This window comes from Nicotiana tabacum, chromosome 1 (assembly GCF_000715075.1).
Source record: "Nicotiana tabacum cultivar K326 chromosome 1, ASM71507v2, whole genome shotgun sequence".
In the NCBI taxonomy this organism is placed as follows: Eukaryota; Viridiplantae; Streptophyta; class Magnoliopsida; order Solanales; family Solanaceae; genus Nicotiana; species Nicotiana tabacum.
The window spans coordinates 9,145,746-9,162,321 of NC_134080.1; the positions used below are offsets into that span (position 1 = coordinate 9,145,746).

General features: G+C 33.5%; 1 protein-coding gene across 1 annotated transcript; it reads right to left on the reverse strand.

Annotated features, from left to right (window-relative positions):
• Positions 1-9,546: 9,546 nt before the first annotated feature.
• Positions 9,547-14,478, reverse strand: LOC107810175 (ubiquitin-conjugating enzyme E2 5). The gene is made up of 6 exons (XM_016634918.2): positions 14,303-14,478; positions 14,131-14,210; positions 12,985-13,099; positions 12,818-12,870; positions 12,585-12,713; positions 9,547-9,833 (listed from the first exon to the last, which is right to left on the reverse strand). Exons 1-6 carry the CDS (start codon positions 14,344-14,346, stop codon positions 9,703-9,705), a joined length of 552 nt encoding a protein of 183 aa, XP_016490404.1. The 5' UTR covers positions 14,347-14,478; the 3' UTR covers positions 9,547-9,702.
• Between the last annotated feature and the right edge of the window lie 2,098 nt (positions 14,479-16,576).

Sequence of the window (16,576 nt, forward strand, 5' to 3'; positions counted from 1 at the left end):
CCATAGTAATGGCGCCATTTACCAAGTTAACATAGAAAAAAAGATAATTCAAAGTTTCAATGGATGAAGAAATGTGAGTAGAGCTTTTGGAAGCACAAGACATGTTTGACCACTATCGGTATTAGCTTTACCATCAAGTTCTAGTGGATTCACGATATTATGTAATGCTTCAAAAGTCAAATTGGGATGTGTTATCATGTAGAATGATTGGGATAGCTTGTGATTTAACACAACTATATAAATAAATAAATAAATAAATAAATAAAACACGACAGAACTATTTTATTTATGATTTGGAGATGGCCGCAATGGTATTTGCTCTAAAGATTTAGAGACACTACTCATACGATAAAACTTGCGAGATTTATACTGACCGTAAATGCTTAACGAAAATTTTAGCAGAGAGATTTGAATCTTAAATAGTGTTGATGGATTGAACCTCTCAAGGACTAAGATTATTCTATTTTATATCATCCTGGGAAAGCGAATGTTGTGGCTGATGCATTGAGCAGAAAATCTATAGATAGTTTGGACATATAGCTGGAGATTTTTGGCTAAAGATATGCATAAACTAGAGGATACCAATATCAAATTTATTATGGGGAATTCAAAGACATTGCTGGCTTGTGTTAAAGCCAGGTCTTCACTAGTAGAGTATATAAAGGCCACTCAATATAAAGATGAGAGACTATGTACGTGATGAGGTCCTGGGTAGTTAAAGCAAGGATATGATTATTGATAGTGACGGTGTTCTTTGACTAGGCGTCTGGTCACGTGTACCAAACGTAGATGGGTTAAGACGAGTTATTCATAATGAGCTCGCAACTCTTGATACACTATACATTCGGGTTCCAATAAGATGTACCATGACTAGAAGAAAATTCTATTTATGAGAAAAGATAGAACAAATTATTTAATTTTCTTAATTTGTTTCTTATTATTTGACTTGTTGGCATGTCAAGGCAAGCATTTGCAACTTGAAAGGCCACTACAACGACTCGAGATTTCATAGTGGAAATAAAAAATAATTATAGTGAATTCTATGACATAACTACTTCAAACAATAAGAAGTTATATGTTGGAAATTTTAAATAGGCTTTCATAGTAAGCATACTTCTTATTTGTCAATACTTTTATAGTAAAGTGATATATGCACAGATATACATAAATTGGAAAATTGTCCGACTTTCTAGGATTTTATTGTGCATTATTTCTGAAAGAGGATCACAATTTACTTCGCGCTTTTGAAAATCTTTTCAAGAATTATTGAGTACACGAGTAGATCCTTGTAATGCATTTCATCCACAGACAAATATATAGTCTGAAATTACTATACAAATCTAGGAAGACATGTTGAGAGCTTGAATATTTTCTCTTGGAGGTAGTTGAGATGATTCCCAACGTTAAGCTAAATTTACCTACAATGATAGCTTCAGTTAGAGTATTAAGATGACATTGTATGAAACTCTATGACGATGTCACTCCCTTATTAGATGATTAAAAACAAATGAGGCTAAAGTGTTAGGTTCAAATTTAGTAGTATAAGAAACTTTTGATAAGGTCCAGTCAATCTGACAGGTATTACTTACATCACAAAGCAGACAAAACTCTTGTACAGACGAGAAAATTAGACTTAGAATTTACAGTTAGTGATCGAGTGATCATACGAGTCTCTCTTATAAAAAGCGTGGTGCAATTTGGAAAAAGAAAAAAGATGAATCCAAGGTTCATAAGATTATAAGAGATACTTGAAGTGATGGGAGCCGTCGCTTACCATTTAGTTCTGAGTTATTGTTTTTATTATCTAGTATTTCATGTCTTTATCCTGTATTAAAAAAGTATATTGGACTCCTCCCATGTACGTGAAGCACCAATTACACTATATGATGAGAAGTTAACTTATGACGAAGAGTCAATCGCTACTGCTGACAGACAAAAAAAGAAAATTACGATCAAAAGAAATTGTATCGTTAAAGTCTTATGGAGAAATCATACCATTGAAGAAACTACTTAGGAAGTAGAAGATGCTACGCGCGTCAAATATTCTCATTTATTTCAGTTTACAGGTGTGTACTTGAGTTAAATTCGGGGACCGAATTTTATAAGGTGGGGAGAATGTAATATCCCATAATTTTAAACAAGGATATAGTAGTCATTTAGCAAACTAACCAAAAAAAAATAGTGAAATGCACAAAAATGGTCGAAGCCCACCAGATTTTAATCTGGCAAAAAACGAAAAAAGAAGAAAAGGGCTAAGGGAAAGGGTACGCAACAGACAAATAGAGAAAGGAGATTTGGGTGAAATCTTAATCAAATTAAAAGGGATTAAGGGAAGGGAAAACCCACGGCATCAAGATAAACAAAAGAAAGGGTTAGGTATTGAAGCATATCAAGCTTCGGCAGAAGCTATTCACCACAGCAGAAGGAAAAAGAAAGGAAGGTTCTATCTATTCTAGTTGAAGGAATTTATAAAGTGGGGAAGAACAAAGTAAGTAAAAATTTACTCAACCTAGCCTATTTAACGGTTGTTTCGTTAATTAGAAACAAGAAAAGATAAGTTATTTTTGATTTGGCACAAATATGAATTTTGAATTAGATGAATAAGTATTTTATTAATTTCATAACAAATAATCTAGCGTAATGAAGAACCACTAGTGCTTGTAAAGCACTACGTAAGAACATGAATACAATCCTTTTAAATCAGTTCCTTTTACCTTGTCTCTGTATATAGAAGTATCATGGTATCAATCCAAAATAAATAAGAATAAGTAGAAAATTGTAGTTCCTATTGATTTAGGTACTACTAAATTGATTGACAAAGAATCAATAGCTATATTTTTGAGGAAAAAAAAAGGGAATATCATGATAAGACCAGTTATGTTAATTGTTCACGAAGCTGATATATAGACCGATTTTGTGATAATATAGGTAGTTGAATGAGTCTTATGGACTGCTCGAGGTGACACGCTTGGTATTTCAATACGCGTACTGTGAGTAGTAATCTTACCGTAATTTGTGTTTTCATAACCTGCATGGTTTATACATTATTTTGAAAATAAAAGGTGTTACCGAATATTTGAAATTTGCATGTGAGACAAGTCCTTTACTTGATATGGTACCGAACAGTTTACTTGAGATATCTATAGTTATTTAAAATATTCTCACTGTTACTAGACATGTTTTTACTATTATTTGAGATATGATTACTATTACTGAAATGAGATTACATGATTTGATAAGAATTGAAATGCCCTGTACTATTTTGAAAATGCTTTCCTACGAGATTTACTGATTACAAAGACAAGTATAGATGGGAGGAGACTTTGAAGGATCCCGTAGCTAACGGCAGGTTCGTTAGACCTGGTGCACCTTGTACATATAGATTACATATTACAGTTATAACCCTCTCTAGTGGAAAGATAGAACTAGCATACAGTTACAATTTTCCCTCGAGTAGGGACCTACAATTATATTTGACTCCTTTTACGAAGGGGTCCACACAGTGATACATATTACATGATCCTTTCTTGAAAACCTCCCAAACATAAAGATTTGCAATGAGACAGTGTTTACCGAGTGTATTACCGATTTGTTAAATTGATTTCTGTTACAAGAAGCACATGGATAGACTGATTATATTTACCGTTTTGAGAAGGTAATTTATTTTTATGATAACTTCTGATTATTATTATATAGACATGTTTTCTGACTTGTCCCCATTAGAAACGTTTGTGGTTAAGTATTATTACTCACTGAGCTAGCGACTCACTCCCCGCTAATTTTTTTACAGAGACAACAGTTGACGCGAGCAAGGATTTTGTTAATTAGAGTATACGAGTTGATTGTTCCTGGTGAGCCCCGCATTTGTTCGCGTGAGCGAAGAGTTTATTTATTTATTTATTTATTATGTTCTCTCCTTTTGAACTCTTAGAGTCGCTCCATATTCATTTTATTAGTGTCATGAGTATTCGTTCATTATTAGACCCATGACTAGTATTAGATTTTAGAGATGAAGTTAAGATTACCATGTTGCAAGTGATTAATTAACAGTGGTGAATAACTGTTTGATTAGTTGATGAAGATTATGAGATATTTGGTTGATATAGGTTGGTTTTGTTGCTGATTTTGAGACAGGGTAAACTTTTGGATAGTCCTAAAATAGGAAAAATTCTGTCTGATTTTTTGTAAAATACCGATGAGGCTTACTTAGGGGCACTTGCTCCTATGCGCCGGTCATGATCCTAAATTGGGTCGTGACAAAGTGGATCAATTTTTTTTTTACGAATCTTCAAAGTATAAAAATGGCTTAAGAATTACTAGTAATTTCATTTTTTGCGTGCAGACGATGGCACAATTATAATCTCTTTGCAATCGAATACAAAAGCAAATTAGAGATACATGGATCGAAGGAGGGGAATTAAGACCACCTACACGTGAGAGACCGCCGAATCCAGAACCAGAGCCAATTTCGGTAACCAGAGCGCCACCACCAGCAGGGTAATTTTCTGTTTCTTAAAGAATAATGAACATTGGTCGTGTTTTTCTCCTTTGTTGTTTCCAACACTTTTCTAGGATTTGTTTCGCCGTAATTTCCCAAACTAAAACATGTCAATGGGTGCTACAAAGTTGCAATGCTCGACAAGAATCATATGACTTGGCTGAAGACCGAGATAAAACACTCAAGGACACAATCAAATTTGCTTCACCACCTGAGAAAACACTCACATTTAATCTTTCAAAGAGGCTGCTAATTTTGCAATACCTCCAAGGCTCTTCTATCAGCGACAAATAGGCTGGTTTGAGCTTCCTCCCTCGCTTAATGAAAATAATAAGAAAAAGAGCAGGTGAAAGTCAGTTGCATCTCAACTATTTGAGCAATCCGAGGTACAGAATCTGGAGAGTTCCTCAACGTGCATTAACATTCATCAAGGTATAGTATTGGAAGCCGACAAGTTATCCATTGTTTTGCACGGTGAAAACCATCCGCAATATGTATAAGGCAGAGCAGAAGTTTTCTTGGATCTACATAGGAAAAGGGTCTCCATCTATAGATTTAGATTTCCGTCAAAAAAAAAAAAAAATCTATAGCAGTCTGGAAAAGAAGGGTATTTAGAGACTCAAGGAAAAAGTTTTGAACTTGTTTATGACGATAATATTCGAGCCACCTTGTGCACATCTCTATCATTTACAAAAATTGATATAATATTTTAAGAAATATTCAAAGTTAACATAATAATTTTTAAAATTTTCATATCGCATAGTAATTTTACTTTTTACCACCAAGTATAACGTTAAATTTTTATTAATAAATTTTGAATAGTTCAAATCTATTTTTAAGTAAATAATTGTTTTGTACATTTTTTCTCTAAATCCTTATCATGTAATAGTCCCATTGTTCACCACTAATGTCTACAATTTCATACATTTAGGTAATTCAAATGTATTCGAAAGAGAAAAAGTGCTTATTTCACTTAGCATTCGATTTTGGGATTTTTACTTTTCTATACACTATTTGAAACTTCAATTATAGCTAATTGTTTGCAATTATTTTCTTCAAAACCTTTGTTTATGGAAAACCAGAGAAAACCAAAGAATAGAAGGATACTACAAATTGCTCCATCTCAAGTAAACACAACACACACTCTTTTTCTCTGTGATTAAAAAGCTTAAATACGAGACTTTTTTTATTTACGGGTATCTTCAATCCTGGTCAAAAAATTTGCTCTGTCCATTTAGTTATTGTTTGATTTTCATAGTATTACACATAGTAAATGAAATTTGTTGTCCTAAATTTAATTTATCAAATGGCTGCAAACATATTCCTTTTAAATTTAGTAATTCATAACATTTGACCCCTATGTAGAATGTCAAAAATCTCATATATTTGGATAATTCAAATATATTGTAAAGTGAAAAATAGCTTATTCCCCTTATGGCGTTTAATTTTTAAGCTATAATACAATTTCTTTTGTGCCCTTATTTCTTAACCGACCTTGTTCAGGAGATTAAAACTTTCAACATCGACTGCTCCACTTCAGGTAAATGCACACAAATACACGCACATTTCTTGTGACTAAAAAGTTTAAACCCAAGATTTTTTTGTTCATGAGTATCTTTAGTCCTAATCAAAGTATTTGCTCTAACCCTTTAGTTATTGTGTGATTTCTATAGTATTAAACACTGTAGATTAAAGGGAAATTTTCATAAAATATTATTTTTTAGTAGTAATTAGCCATCTATAGATATTATTTACTATATTACGGATTATAGATATCTTTTTGTGGTTATAAGATGTATTTGATGTATCTAAGCTACTGTATTTAAGGTATTGTATTCATGAATACAATAGCAAAAATAGGCGTGAATCGGGGAAGTCCAGCTAATCAGTTGTTATATTCGAGTGTATTCGACTGTATTCATGGCGTGAAATATGGGATTAGAGCTGGACAGATTATTGTATTCGACTGTATTCACGGCGTGAAACAGGGAATTACATTGTTTTTAAACGGAAAGTGAATCAACTAACATAATAGACTCCTAATATAACTCAACAAACTCAATTACAACACACAAATTTTGTATTTCCAGTTATAAAAAAAGATTCTCAACCGAAAAATACCCCAAAAACATAGCAATCTTCGGAGAAATTATATAATACATCTGAATACATGAATACATCACATTGAAATACAATAAAAAAAAAAGACAGTGAATGCAATAAAATACATGGAATACAGCGAGATACATTGAATTACAATGAAAAAAAAGACAATGAATATAATGAAATACATGAAAAAACAGCGTGATACATTGAAAATACATTGAATATATTAACAAAAAATCAAGTTGCTCAAACCCAAACTCAGTCGTCTTTCTTCAAGAACAAACCCTAAGTTCTGGCGAATCCGCCGTCGAGCAAAAACCCTGAATCTCACTGTTTCCAACATGTATGTATATGCAGCCATTGGAGACCCTATGCCAAAGATAGCAGGCACAGCAAAATTGGATGTATCAGTAGCAGAAGCTGATCGGCGCAATTGCATAGTAGGGTGCCGATTATTTGTAGAAGAGTACTCTTTTGTGGAATAAAATTAGAAACATAGCTAAAAGGACAAGGGCAAAAGAGGACTGAAGCATGAGACGGAGGAGATTGGAGGTGGACTGAACGGACTGAGTGATTTGATCAACCACCATCGTTTTCGTTGAACCATCTCTATTGTTGCTGCCAGTTTTGCCGGTCAACGGTGCCATCCCGACTTCTCTTCGTGGGTACCCGGTCTGCTCTTTTGTTTGTGCTAATTCCCGCAAAGTAAAATAGGTAGAGAAAGAAAATAGTGTAACTGAATAGCGTTTTTAGTGGCTTAGGGGTAGGAGGTAACCAAAATTAGATATTTTGCTATAAACATTAAAAGGTGTCTATAAAATATAATTTTTTAAAATGGTATTTATTTAAAATAAATAAGGTGTTAATTTTTGCTATAGGAGGTAAAAATTCTTAAATAAATCGGTGATTCTAAATTTAATTTGTTCAATGACTGCAAGCATATCCTTTCTAAATTGGGTAGTTCATGACATTTGGCTTCTAATAATATTACGTCTTGATATTTTTTGGGAAAAGGGCCAAATATATCCCTTTATTTTGGGATATTGTTCGCATTTAGCTTTTATTATACTATCCAACAAAATTGGCCCCTAATGTTATACTCTAGAGCCAAATTTACCCTTACAATTAGCAAACTTTTAAAAATTATCCCTCAGTCCGTCAGTGACCCAGAATCTTTCAAATTATTTTAATTAAGTCATATATTCTTCTTCTTGATCCATTATTTTCGAAATAATTGGCAATTTACCTCTTTTCTTAATTGAAAATTAACAGAGAAAGAAATGTTAAAATAATACATTAGTTAGTAAACAAAATATAGTAAATTGAAGAATCTAAATTACGTAGCTTGTCTAAATTTCAAAAGTATTTACAACACCCCAACTTTAATGAATTTGTTGCACCAAAGGTATGGAGACTTTGCTAGTATTAGTGATAGAAGTTGAAGTTCCCTGGAGACTTTATATTGTTGAATTCACTTTGCTTTAATCAAATGTCTACGCAGTGTGCACTCTTAAGTTAGTCGATCGAATTCTATACTAACCAGACAGTAAATATAATACATAGTAATAAATAGACCTATTGAATTCTATGTGTGCATATAGTTGAAAAATAATTAAATTTAAAACTAATTCCAAACTCATTATCACAAGAAGAGAAGTGGGTGTATTGGTAATTAAAAATATCCATGAATAATTTGTATAGTCTAGTACCTTTAGCATTCACATCAATAGTAATTTCTGAAAATAGTGGAGCAAGAAGAACAACAAGAGATTTAAATAAAAGGAAATTGAGAGATTTAGTTTAACTAACAGATCAAAGGGTAATTTTTAAATTTTGTTGATGGTAGGAGTAAATTTAGCAGGATAGTAGGTAGGGGTAAAGTTGACTGGATAGTATAAAAAAGGTTAAATATAAACAATATCCGAAGTAGAGGGATATATTAGGCCTTTTTTCTCATGTTTTTTCTATACTTCTCTTTTCAATCAAATAACGAGTACTTGTTTTGAATTAATTTGATCTCTTTTAGTTCTTTTCTTTTTGTTTGAGTCTGAAAAATTAATTTCATGAATCACGATTACAAGTTTGGTTGATTGAATATAACTTTAAAGAGTAATGCTGAAGTAACCCGACCACAAAAAATCGTAAAAATAACACGGGCTAGCCAGTTTTCGGACTAATCATTAAAATATCCAACGTTTGTAAAATCATTGAAAAATAACCAATATTTTGCTGCAACACGGAAAGTTCTAGCATAATATACTGGAAATCGGTGCACATGTATATGAACTTTCAGCATATTATGCTAGAACTCCAACACGTGGAAAGTTCCAACATAATATACTGGAGATTGGAGCACTTGTGTATGAACTTCCAGCATATTATGCTGGACCGGTATATTACGGTGGAACTCCAGTATATTATGTTCGAGTTCCAGTATACTTATGCTGGAACTCCATTATAATATGTTGGACCGGTATATTATACTGGAACTCTAGTATATTATGCTGGAGTATTTTTTCGGATTTTGAATAGTGTTTTCGTTCAGATTTATTTTTACATGAAAATTGGCTAAATTTCAATTACTTTTGAAACTATGGCTATTTTTAAATGACCACTTGTAAATTTGGCTATTTTTGAATTTCTCCCGATTTATTTCGATACGGTATTAGTATGACATTTTTAAAACCAAAAAGTGTAAATAAAAAAAGGGCAACCCAATGCACAAAGCATCTCGCATTCACGCAGGTCCAGGGAAGGGACGCACCCCAAGGGGGTGTGATGTAGGCAGCCTACTCTGATGCTTGATTCCACGGCTCGAACCCGTGACCTATAGGTCGCACGAAGACAACTTAACCGTTGTTTCAAGGCTTCCCTTCAAAAAGGTAAATACCAAACCGAGATCTTTTAAAACCGTACCAAATCGACCGATGAACACCCTTAGCTCAGATGAATGTAATCACAATAGCAGTACAAATTAAATGATAGAAGCAACATAACTATTTTTCAAGGTGAATCATGGAAAGGATATGTTTATCTTAAGAGAACTTGATATCATGTACAGATAATGGGGAGTTTAATATTGTCCATAATTCAATCCCTCAGAGATCTGCTTTGCCAGCAACTTCCTCATCACTGGAGGCATATTCTTCTTCACTTACCTCTTCATCACTAGATTTTTCTTCAGGTACAGCCCCAGTATCTTCACTCTTCGCGTACTTTTCGCAATACTCTGAAAATATATCTTATACCATAAGTAATGAGGCAACTTAAACTGGTGTAAAATTCTTGATAATTTGGAAAGAAAGGTTGAATACATCAAAAGTATAGAAAAGGTAAGTGAACTGGTGTAACTTAACACAAGGTTGAATACATCAAAGGTACACCATAGGCAGTCGAACTTTTTCAACCGGAGTAATGAGGTATAGAAAAGGTAAAGAGCAAAAACAGCACCAAAAGGTGTTATAACAGCATCTAACCAGTCCAGATACTTAATTCTTCAACAAAATAAAGTGTTTGGATAAGGAAGTACAAACATTTGTATCTAATGGACAATTAGGAAGGCAATCAGTAGAAACAAACGAAAAATTAGCTGTTTGAGTTTCGTTAAAGTGGAGATCTGTCTTCTAATGATTCAACAAACGTTCCGGTAAAGACATAGTCCCTTTACAGCCAACACGTCAACCGAATAAGCGATATAATATAACTTAATTCGTGGAAGAAACGCTTCCAATCTTTTTTTAACCAATGAAAGTTCTGAGTTCGTGCTTATAGCTGCTTTCGCTAAATTGTTTTAAGCCCTTTCCATCGTAACCCCTTAATAGCGTGTGCGCCTGGTAGAAAAGATCCGGGGAGGTGGAGAGTTAGGGATGGCAGCAGATGAGAGAAGGGTTCATAACAGCAAAAAGAAGAGCCAAAGTTAAGGCCAGAAAAGCAATCGTTGTTCCGAAGTCAAAGGCACAGCATCGACGTTATAGTAAAGTTGAAGGGCACACCAAAAGTTGGAATATTGGCAAATGTGAACAGCAATTGGGCATGAACCAAAATCATTCAGTTAAGGATAGAAATCTTTAGCCTTGGTATTGAAGGTCAAGGTCATGCAGGATGTGTACCCTGAAGGATGAATCATACATTCCACCAGGAATGCCAGAAGCCGCTTTATTTCACAGTAGGTCCGGGGGGGCGGGGGGAATGAATCATATATTCCACCAGGAACCAAATTCGAAACTTTATATATTTTGAAAGGGAAAACTGAGATAACCCAAAAACTACACAACTTGAATAGAGATGACATCATGCAGGTTATTTGAGCTTTCGTTTTGGACTTAAAAGAGGGTTCCTCTCATTTGTGGATTGGAGGCAGTAGCTAAGAGTGACAAGACACACCGATAAAAAGGAAAAACGGGCAAAGTTAAGCTAAAGGCAACAAGATGGCCAAATATCCCATTTACATTTGGATTTAATTCCAAATCTAGCAGATACATTTGAATGAGAACTATGGCCATAAAATAAGTTTCTTTCCTTATATTTCTTACCACATGAAAGGATATATGGACATAACATCATCTGCTCTCTAACACCACCATCTGATTCAAAAACTTAAATAGATTCTGATTTTGTTTCGCCTTTCAAACTACATCTTGTCTGCTAACTTACTCAACACAAATGAAGCAATTCCCTAGGTTTTCATTTGCCACAAAAACATTGTAGTAAGTACCTTCACAAAGGCAATCATTTTAACACCAAATCGTGTAAGTCTGTACCCTTCTACTGAGCATCCAACAGCCCCTAACTCACCGCACTCAAGTTACCTTCAAACTCCATGTGCCACACATATTCTTAATCGACCATTATCCTCACACCATCTATACATGTAGAAACTGTCTCAAACAAGCCGCACTCGTCTTTTCCTGACATTCAATGTCATATAGCAAAGACCCTATTAGTTGGAGCAGATATATTAAAATCATTCGTCTGTTCCGTCTATGAGATAGCAAGTTGCAACATTTAGTAGCTGCCGATGTGGCATTCATGTCTCTAGTAAAACCATAAACTACTCTTACCTTGAGTCTCCTTTAGCACAGCCTACACCCATGGTCACATGCTCAAAAAACCTACACGCTTCCTTGCACCCTTGCACGTAGTACTTAGGTGCTTGTACGTACAGAGATTGCATCTTCTTGTCTTTCTCCCGACCAAAATTGCGCCTCCCATGGACTATGGCCACAAAACAGGTTGGGAGGCTAGCATTAGCATATGCACAGCCCGTTTCATGTGGCAAGGCTTCAACCTAGACTAGCTAGCTTGCTCGTTGCACACATACATACAATGTGCACATATACATACATACACATGCAATATTGCGTAAGCACCGCATATAAAATACGTTGTGATGAGCACTTAGGATCTCTTGCTCTTTCCATCTTTCAGCTGGGCCCAACTACATGAAATCAATGGTCCATGGGCACTTTCTTTGCTGCATTGACCAGATCTTCATCAATCAATGATTTTACAGCATTATGGTGATAGGCGATGCTATCTACTATCAACAATGCCTCAATCCCACGCTAGGCGAGGTCTTCTACATGAATCACTATTGATAACCAAATTTGTCTTTACAGCAAATTATGAGCTCTCTAAAACTAGACATTCTCTATATCATACTTATTCCTATACTAACATACAAGTCTTTATGGGTTATCAAAAATCATACAAGTCTTTATTTATAGATAACAAAAGGGATACAAGTCAAACCAAATTAAAAGTATTCCTGGCAAACACCAATTTTCTACCCAAAAGGGTCAGGAAAAGCTTTCAAATATATCACACGAGCTTACTCAAGCTAAACATTACATCACATCCTAAGCGTGCAAACAAAAATTGGTGATAGGCAAGGCAACTAAAATATGTATATGCTCCATTCAGGGCATCACACAAGTCAAATCCACTGCGAATGCTAGATTGATAATTTGAAGGTTTTTACCTTTCACCCTTTGATCATAAGTAGTACGATCACGCATCATGAGAGCTGCAGCCTCGCCATTCAGAGGATCTGATGGGTTAGGATATAGAAGAAGTTGGGGAAGAAACACTTCAAAAACATTTACAAGATCTGCAAAAATGAAAAAGATAAACATGAATTCTTGAACCCAAAAGTATCACTGGAACGAGCAAAAGAATCTTAGAAGCACGAAGAACTGTAGAATGCCAAACTACCAAACATGGGGCTCCAGGTCTGATTGATAACATCTAAGCAAACTGAACCTGACCTGTAAATTTAAAGAACACGAAAATGTATATTAGGATGACGTGTCTTTCACAGGTGTGGCATTAAGTGCCAGAAAATGAACTAATAAGCAAAGATAGTTTGCAGAACCACTCACATTTCATCAACATTTGGATGGTAAATTCTGTTAATAAAACCAATGGAAGGCGACTTGTAAGGATAGACATCAGGGAGCTCTACTCTCACTTTCCACACACCTCCCTGATAAGGACCTATTGTAAGCATCGAGAATCAACATTGTTAGAACCAAGTAAAGATGGTCATTTTGTGATCAAACTTCCAAAAACAATCTCAATAAGCAAGCAGCTGACACTAATCAACAATCTCGCATACTACCACTGCAGCCGCAGTAAACTATAACAACAAAAAAAAAAAAAAAAAAAAAAAAAAGTGAAATCCCACAAGTAGGATCTGTAGAGGGTAATGTGTACCCGGACCTTACTCCTACCTTATGAAGGTAGAGAGGTTGTTTCCGATAGACCTTCGGCTCAAGAACGGTGAAAAGGAAGCAATAAACAAACAATAACAACAAGGTAATAGGACAACTGAAGCAAATGGCACAAAGTGTAATAACAAAGATCTAGGAATACAAAAGTACAAGAATAGAGCCAATACTACTTGTAAGAATGACACACCGTGTAATAACAAGGAACTAGGACAGTAATCTATAAAATATATAAATCTAATCCAAAGACAGACATAGAAACAGGGTTCTTAATTTGCAATCTGAAAAATAATTTAAATTGAGTAAGAGCAACAAAACAACTCCAAAAAATTCTTTATCAAATGTAGTCCAAACGGCTAATTCGCAAGTGAACATTAATTAATGTGATCAGTACTCTACAACAGGAATGAAATGACATGAATAGAGTTGGAGCAAATACAACGGAGTCATATAGTTGACCCCAACTAGTTTAGAATTGAAGCATATTTGATGGACTGATAGTGCTCAACAACATAACATGAACCAAAATATTCACAGAAAATCAAGTTTTTTGGGTGCAAAATTGAACTTCACAGCAACCTACTTTTTGTTCTCTGTAGTGGAAGTTCCTATCTTTACAGCTAAATCAGTGACATATCAGCTAAATACAGCTAACCAAATAAATGACCAAACCCAGAATCAAGAAAAAGAGACCTCGCTCAGATAAAAACACATAAATACGCATTTGCACACACACACACCAAAAAAAAAAAAAAAAAAAAGAGCAAAAGAAAAAAGGCGTAAAGAAACAGAATTTACTCTCTTTGGGACCATGAAATTCCACATAGAACTCTTGCATTCCATCATTGATCATTTCTACTTTGTAATCAGTCATCATCCTATTTTTTCACGAAAACAAAAACCCATTCACACACAAAATCAAAATAAAAATACCCATCAAAAAAAGATTAAATTTTGAGTTAAAATTTACAGTTTCATCAAGTCCATTTCTCTGCGTTTGCTAGGGGAAGACATGATTTTGATTACTCCCTTTTTCCTTTTTCTTTTCTTTTTCCTCTTTTGCTTTTACAGATTGAAAATTAACAGCAACTAGGATTTGAGAGTATGGGTTTTATTAGGTATATATATATAGGTGTGAGAAGTAAGAGGAAACGTAGAGAAAATTAACAATAGGGCGGTTTCAGATATGAATGATCAAAAGGAGGGACTTCTTGTGTTATTTTTGCAGTGGCTAATTTACACTTTTGAGTCCTTGAACTATTAATGTCTTTACACTTTTGACCCTCTTCGTTTTTTCATTTTTCAATCAAACAATATTACAATTTTCGTTTTTCTTGAAATTGTGAAATGTCAAAGCATAAGATAAATCAAATGACTTGGGACGAAAGTAATAGATAACAAAAATTAATTAAAAGGTGCATAAAATCCGGTTAAACATGATGTTACTCAAGAAATTTAACTTTTTCAATTTTAAGATATTAAATCTTTTGTTGTCAGTAGCTCTGATACCATTTGTATCAAGTCAAGTTTTCATATTGCCAATGTGAGACTCTGCCTAAAGTATGGGGTATTATAGCATCATTATGGAATAGAGAGAAAAAAACAAGTTAAATAATTGATAAGAGAAAAATATCATGCATAAGTTGAGCTAGAATCTAATTTTTAGTACTAATATTTTTCTCTTTCTTTACAGGAAATAATTAAACTAATAAAAAAAATGAACAATGAAAAGAAAAAGTTCACTTTTCAAATTTACAAAGAAGAACTGTAATGCTGAAAAATTAAAAGTAAAGTGGTGTATGCAACTTTACAAATGATGAAAGTAGTTGTGCACATAAAAAAAGTTCAAGCAAATGTCCACCTGCCGATTTGGAATATTACATTTCAACAAACTTTACAACTACAAGCACTTGCAAGTTGCCAATTTGGGAAATATATGTGAGAAATCAATGTACATAATACACTATTCCATCAATAAATAGTGTTATATTGAGCTTCTCATGAAGAAAGAGAATTGAGAGGAGAGTTTCTTCTTTTCCTTGTTTTTTTTTTCATTACTTTCTTTTCTTCTTTTAGCTATTACAGTATCTTCATTTCTAGTTCCGAATAAATTATAATGTTGGAAATTATTCTAGCACCTGTTTTTAATTAAATAGGGGAAAATTATCCTCTTGAATATTTCTTTCTATTTTCTTATTTAATAGGCAAGAATATTTTCATTGTCAGTACTAACTCCATTATGGAGTAATTTTTCTTGTGTTGGGAGAGTGATGGATCTTAATATTTCTATATAACAATAGATATTATCCCTCAATTTCACATGTTTGAGCTGAAGTTTTTCATTTGAATTTTATCTACTTTATAGTTAGGTGTTATTTAATTTGTTTAGCATATATCTATTTCGTACTATATATTAACTTCTTACTAATTCTGTAATCGAAAGAGGCGGAAGAATAATATAGTTAATTTTGGTATTGATAGATGTTAACTTTTATTTAGTGACATCTAACTCTTATATGTTAAAATTGATTCTACACTTATTTGTAATCCAAAGAGGCGAATATTGTAGTAATCAGTTATAACAAGTAGGGTAGACGAAAGGGACATACTTAAAAGAGCAAGTTTTAGTTTAAGCATATATTTCTGGCTCTTTAATATTACTATTTTGACGATTAATTTGTATAACCGAGAGGATTGCAATTAATTGTTCAACTTAAGTAATAATATATAAATGTAATCGTGAGAGGTACTTATACATTTGTGAGAAATATAAATTGAAAGGATAATTTTATCTATTATATAGTAGAAATATTAAGTGAAGTTATGATCCTAACACCTTTTTATTATATTTGTGAAAAAAATATTTTCTATTGCTCTATTCATGCATTTTTAATTATTTAATTCACAACTCAACTCTTCCTGGTTTTCTCAAATAGTAACTAAAACAAGAAACGTCTGTAGAATAGATAAACCAATCTTTGTGGGTTCGACATCTTTCTATACTATAATTTGATAGAGTACGAGTTTAAATTTTATACACGCTAGACACTCGTCAATAATACAACTGGAAATTCTGAGTTTTTCATCTCTAATCTATCTTTAGGATAGGAAACACCAATAATTAAGAAGATGTGTATGTGATACATATACACCAAGAACTCTATATATATGCACCAAGAATTATTTCTTACTTACAGACGCTATACAAATTCAAAAAAAAAAAGAATTAGAGTTTGAAAAAAGA